Source organism: Myotis yumanensis, unplaced genomic scaffold (genome assembly GCF_028538775.1).
Source record: "Myotis yumanensis isolate MYYU_CA2020_CCGP unplaced genomic scaffold, mMyoYum1.0.hap1 SCAF_16, whole genome shotgun sequence".
In the NCBI taxonomy this organism is placed as follows: Eukaryota; Metazoa; Chordata; class Mammalia; order Chiroptera; family Vespertilionidae; genus Myotis; species Myotis yumanensis.
Window position 1 is genome coordinate 25960693 of NW_027223767.1, and position 5308 is coordinate 25966000.

General features: G+C 49.7%; 1 protein-coding gene across 1 annotated transcript; it reads left to right on the forward strand.

Moving 5' to 3' along the window:
* Positions 1–3038: 3038 nt before the first annotated feature.
* On the forward strand, positions 3039–5069 carry KIF2B (kinesin family member 2B). The gene has a single exon (XM_070394247.1). It carries the CDS (start codon positions 3039–3041, stop codon positions 5067–5069), a length of 2031 nt encoding a protein of 676 aa, XP_070250348.1.
* Positions 5070–5308: the final 239 nt, after the last annotated feature.

A 5308-nucleotide genomic window follows, 5' to 3' on the forward strand; every position in this document is an offset into this window, starting at 1 on the left:
AAGTAAGCAATGCTGTTTAATAAACTGTGGAAAGATGACTCTGAGTTAATGCTGTTGTCATAGAAACAATGCTTGCCTATGAAATCAGTGCCAGGGTGAGAGAAAGGTGGACTTGTCTGCTCTGCTTAAGTGTGGTGCATGGAGGGAACGGTGAAATATCAGAAGACAGACACAGATACGCGCTAGCTGTCAGGATAAAATACTATTATCATTCTAAAAGTTAATCTTCCCTTTGTTTTCTAGAGGCATATACTTAGGAAGGTACTTCTAGACTCTTTAAAAAATAACTTTTAAACTGGAAATGATGAATCCCATTTCTTCAAAGAGATTTGGGGAAATCTACTAAGCTCCCCTGAAGAATTAAATCGATCTCAGGCTGTATCCATATATGGAAAAGTACAGACCCCCAAGGTGATCAAACAGACCAAACAGCTGCCTGACATCTGTTAAACCGGTGTGAGAAAGCTGCATCTCTGATGCATTTCTCCTGGGAGGTTTGTATCTGATATGAGACTAGAAATCACATTCTGTCCTGTAAAGTAAATCTGACAGGCCCCCAACAGGGCAATATACCTGTATTTAATAAATGAAAATTACTAAGCTCATTTCCTGTGCTTACCTTCTTTCTCCCACACAACCCTTCCTTATAAGGCTGCACACGGTACTTGTTCGGCTTTGGAAAAGGGAATTTGAAATAAAGAGACTATATCAGTTGTTTGTCAAGGCATATGTTTCTTAGGAGGTACATAAAGCAAAATGTGCAAATGGTAAACTCCTGAGGGTAGAATTTCTTTGGCACAGGAAATAGCATATGGTAAGCATTTAGTATGTTCTTATTGCTTGGTTATATTCAGTCAAAAAAATTATGATGGTGTCAGTCTCCCATCTAGAGAATCTCCTCATCTACTCAATGGCCATCCAGGCCATGACCAAGAATGATGCCACCATTTGTACCTAGGTCTTCACACCTTAGCAAGTACTATATCTTTACATCATTACCAAAGAGTCACAGTATTTTCTTATCCATAAAGTAAGAGCATTATGTAGAGAAGTGATGGCGAACCTATGACACGCGTGTCAGAGGTAACACGTGAACTCATTTTTTTGGTTGATTTTTCTTTGTTAAATGGCATTTAAATATATAAAATAAATATTAAAAATATAAATCTTTGTTTTATTATGGCTGCAAATATCAGAAAATTTCTATATGTGACACGGCACCAGAGTTAAGTTAGGGTTTTTCAAAATGCTGACACGCCGAGCTCAAAAGGTTTGCCATCACTGATGTAGAGGGTGTCTGAATTCTGAATTTGTCTCAGTAGATAAAAACGAGGATATTGTTGCAAATGAAGTTCCAGATTATCAACACTGTAAAAATAGCCCAATGACTCTCTACAAACAGATTATCATCATGTTAACCTATGGGATTTTTTTTAATAGTCACTACTGAAAATGAAGGTCATAGGTCCCCCTGACCAAACAAACCCAACTAGTAATAGATACTATTTCTTAGGAAGAGATATCTCAGTTTAAGGGTATTTTGACTGATCATTATCAACAGAGAAACTTCCCAGAGGTAGTACCATTTGAGATGGGATTGAAGAGTTCAAGAAACTGAGGCAGGAAAGAAAGGCTATTCTGCTCAGAGGGCTAGCGCAGGAATTCTCAGCGTGTGCTCCCAGAGCCAGCAGCAGCAGCTTCACTTGGGAAGTTGTTACAAGCGAACCCTACCTCATACTTAGCGGATCCAGAAGGGGTGGGGCCCAGAAATCTGTGTTTTAACAAGCCCTGTAGGTGAATGTTATACACCCCAATACTGAGAAGCACTGGGCTAAAAATTAGAAATTTGAAAGAAAAATGCTGAGTTTGAAGAACCTCAAGCTCTTCAGTATGGCTGCACTGTAGACTGAGTAAGGACGGTGATAAAGATGGAGGATGAAAACATAGGAAAGGCCAGATGCATCATGTGGCCTCTTGTGGAGTTTGTGCTGATCAATTAGGATGATAGAGAGCTACTGACATGTTTGTAAGCAGGGGATTAAGAAGAAATGACCTGTTAAAATAACGCCAGAGACAATGTGAGAAACAGACTGAGCCCCTGACAGGATGAGGTTGCCCAGGGAAACGTCATCACTGGTGAGGAGATTGAAAGATGGCACAGTTACAGAAGACTTCCAGGGGCTGGGAAATGGCTACCGAACTCCAAGTGAAGATTGGAGGAGGAGGAGGAGGAGGAGGAGGAGGAGGAGGAGACGACGACAAAGACCTGTTTTGGCTTCTGTCAGTACAAGACTCACTTTATAGCTGTCAGAGCCCATATGATAAATAGCTTGAGTTTGAAAACCCAGATGTACCAAAGGAAGTTGCATAGTATTTGCCAATGATCAGAACTCCCTGCGTCCAGCTCATTTTGATTGTGTTCTGAGAAAGCCCACTGGACGTTAAGCTACCACCGTAAACAAGTCCGGAGGTAGGGTGCGGGGGAAGATGTCATGCCTGAGGGAGTTCTCCAGGACAGTCAGTTGAAGCCTGGGATGCGCCAATAGCTTCACCTTCACTTGCTCCCTCTGATCGCTGGGGGGGGGGGGGGGGGGGGGAGGCTGAAGTTGAAGGGAGCACTCACCTGTTCTCAACTAAAGCACTTAGCTTTGAGAGGACAGGCTAAGACTTCAGAAAGACTATGTTTCTAACGCTTAGGCGCACAGGCCCATGGACTGTGTACCCAACGCCGATCCCTGCGCCCCCAGTGGTGGAGAACAATGTCTCTCTTCCGGCTGCCTTTGTGTTGGCACCTAGCACCACAGATGTGGGGTTTTTTTCCATCCACCTTTCATCTGGAGGCCCTCGTCCTTCTCCCCACTTCTTTGTGACGTGGGTGGCCCAGGCAGAGCCCCAGTGCTGGCTGGCGGGTCACAAAGGCCGGTGCAAACGCAGGCGCGCTCAGTGCTGGGGACACTTCAGACTGGCTTGGGCTCCGGTCCTGATGCTCCAACCCCAAGGACCCCCAGACGTGAGTCCTGTCACCTCCATCCTTCACGATGGCCAGCCAGTTGTGCCTCCCTGCCGCCCGGCGCCTCTCGTCCTTGAAACCCTTGCTGGCCCCCTCCCGCGACGTCCAGGTGGGCGTCTGCGTGGCGATCCAGCGCAGCGACGGGCGGATCCACCTCGCTGTCGTCACGGAGTTCAAACGAGAAAACACTTGGGTCACGGTCGAGTGGGTGGAAGAAGGCGTCAAAAAAGGCAAGAAGATCGATCTGGAGACGATCTTCCTCCTGAACCCCTCGCTGGCCTCGGCGGAGCAGGCCACGCGGTCCAGGTCGCTGTCCTCCTTGTCACTAGCACCCTCTTCGGCCATCGGGGACCAACGTGTGTCCACGCGGTGGATCGCCAGGATCCCCCCGAAAAGCGAGACCCCCTCCGGGGACAGCCTGTCTGTGACCGTCCCCGGCAGCCCTTGCCTGGTGAAGTGGAAGAAGTCCCCCTGCCTGCGGAGCATTGAGAAGCTGCAAAAGCAGCGGGAGACGCGCCGCCAGCTGCAGGTGGCGATCCGAGCCCAGCGCGCCCTGGATGTGCACGCGGGAAACCCCCACCATGAGATCATGCACATGATCGAGGAGTACCGCCGGCGCCTGGACCGCAGCGAGGTGTCCCGCCTGGGGCCGCCGCGGGGGGACCGGCGCATCTGCGTCTGCGTGCGGAAGCGGCCCCTCAACCAGCACGAGGCCGCCATGAAGGACCTGGACATCATCACCATCCCCTCGGACCACGTGGTCCTGGTGCACGAGTCCAAGCAGAAGGTGGACCTCACGCGCTACCTGGAGAACCAGACCTTCTGCTTCGACCACGCCTTCGACGACACGGCCTCCAACGAGCTGGTGTACAAGTTCACGGCCCAGCCGCTGGTGGAGTCGGTCTTCCGCCAGGGCATGGCCACCTGCTTTGCCTACGGGCAGACGGGCAGCGGGAAAACGTACACCATGGGCGGGGCCTTCCTGGGAAAGGCCCAGAACTGTTCCAAGGGCATCTACGCCCTGGCGGCGCAGGATGTCTTCTTCCTGCTCAACACCCCCGCCTACGAGAAGCTGGGCCTCAAAGTCTATGGCACGTTCTTTGAGATTTACGGGGGCAAGGTGTTCGATCTGCTCAACTGCAAGAAGCAGCTGCAGGTCCTGGAGGATGGCGGTCAGCAAGTCCACGTGGTCGGGCTGCAGGAGCGGGAGGTGTGCTGTGTGGAGGACCTGCTGAACCTGGTGGAGCGAGGCAACAGCTGCCGGACATCTGGGCAGACGTCCGTCAATGCCCACTCTTCCAGGAGCCACGCCGTGCTCCAGATCATCCTCAAGTCCCGAGGGGCCCTGCACGGCAAGTTTTCTCTGGTCGACTTGGCTGGGAACGAAAGGGGAGCCGATACTGCCAAGGCCAACAGGAAGAGGCAGCTGGAAGGGGCGGACATTAACAAGAGTCTCCTGGCGCTCAAGGAGTGCATCCGGGCTTTGGGGCAGAACAAGTCTCACACCCCATTCCGAGCCAGCAAACTCACCCAGGTGCTCCGCGATTCCTTTATCGGGCAGAACTCCTCCACGTGCATGATCGCTACCATCTCTCCAGGGATGTCCTCCTGCGAAAATACCCTCAACACTTTAAGATACGCAAATCGAGTGAAAGAATTGACTCTAGATTTCAGGCCCCGCCAGGGCTGTCTCTCTCAGGTTGGACATGAGGTGCCAAGGCTGTTGGAGAATCACATCAGAAATCCAGAAATGTCCCTTCAGAGGGAGGAACTTAGGAAAACGCCACCGCCTATGCAGACTGAGGAGGAGGAAGAGACTAGAGAAATGGAAACTTTAGCCACTCCATTGACGGAGAAAACCATGACTTCACGGAAGGAACCCAGCCAGTGGCCAGGGGACAGTATCCAGAAGACAGCCGACGGGGTAAACTATGATGTTCATTTTTGCATTGTCCAGTTATTGTCCACTTTGGAGCAGAAAATAGGTATTCTGACTGGAATTCAAAAGAAACTTAAATTATTGCGAGCTGACCTCCAACAGAAGAGAAAGGTAGAGTGAAGCCAATGGCATGAGATCAGATCTGAAATTATGGGTACGGTGCTGTAGTTGCTACCTTTCTTATAAATAAAAAAATTGCCTAAATCATCTAGATATAAAGAAAGCTTAAATCTTCCTCTATATTTCTATAGTTCGTTATCATACTGTATGTAGGGCAGTGGTTGTCAACTGGGAAACTTTTTGCCTCCTGGGGACTTTTGGCAAAGTCTGAAAACATTTTCAGATGCCAAAACTGCGTA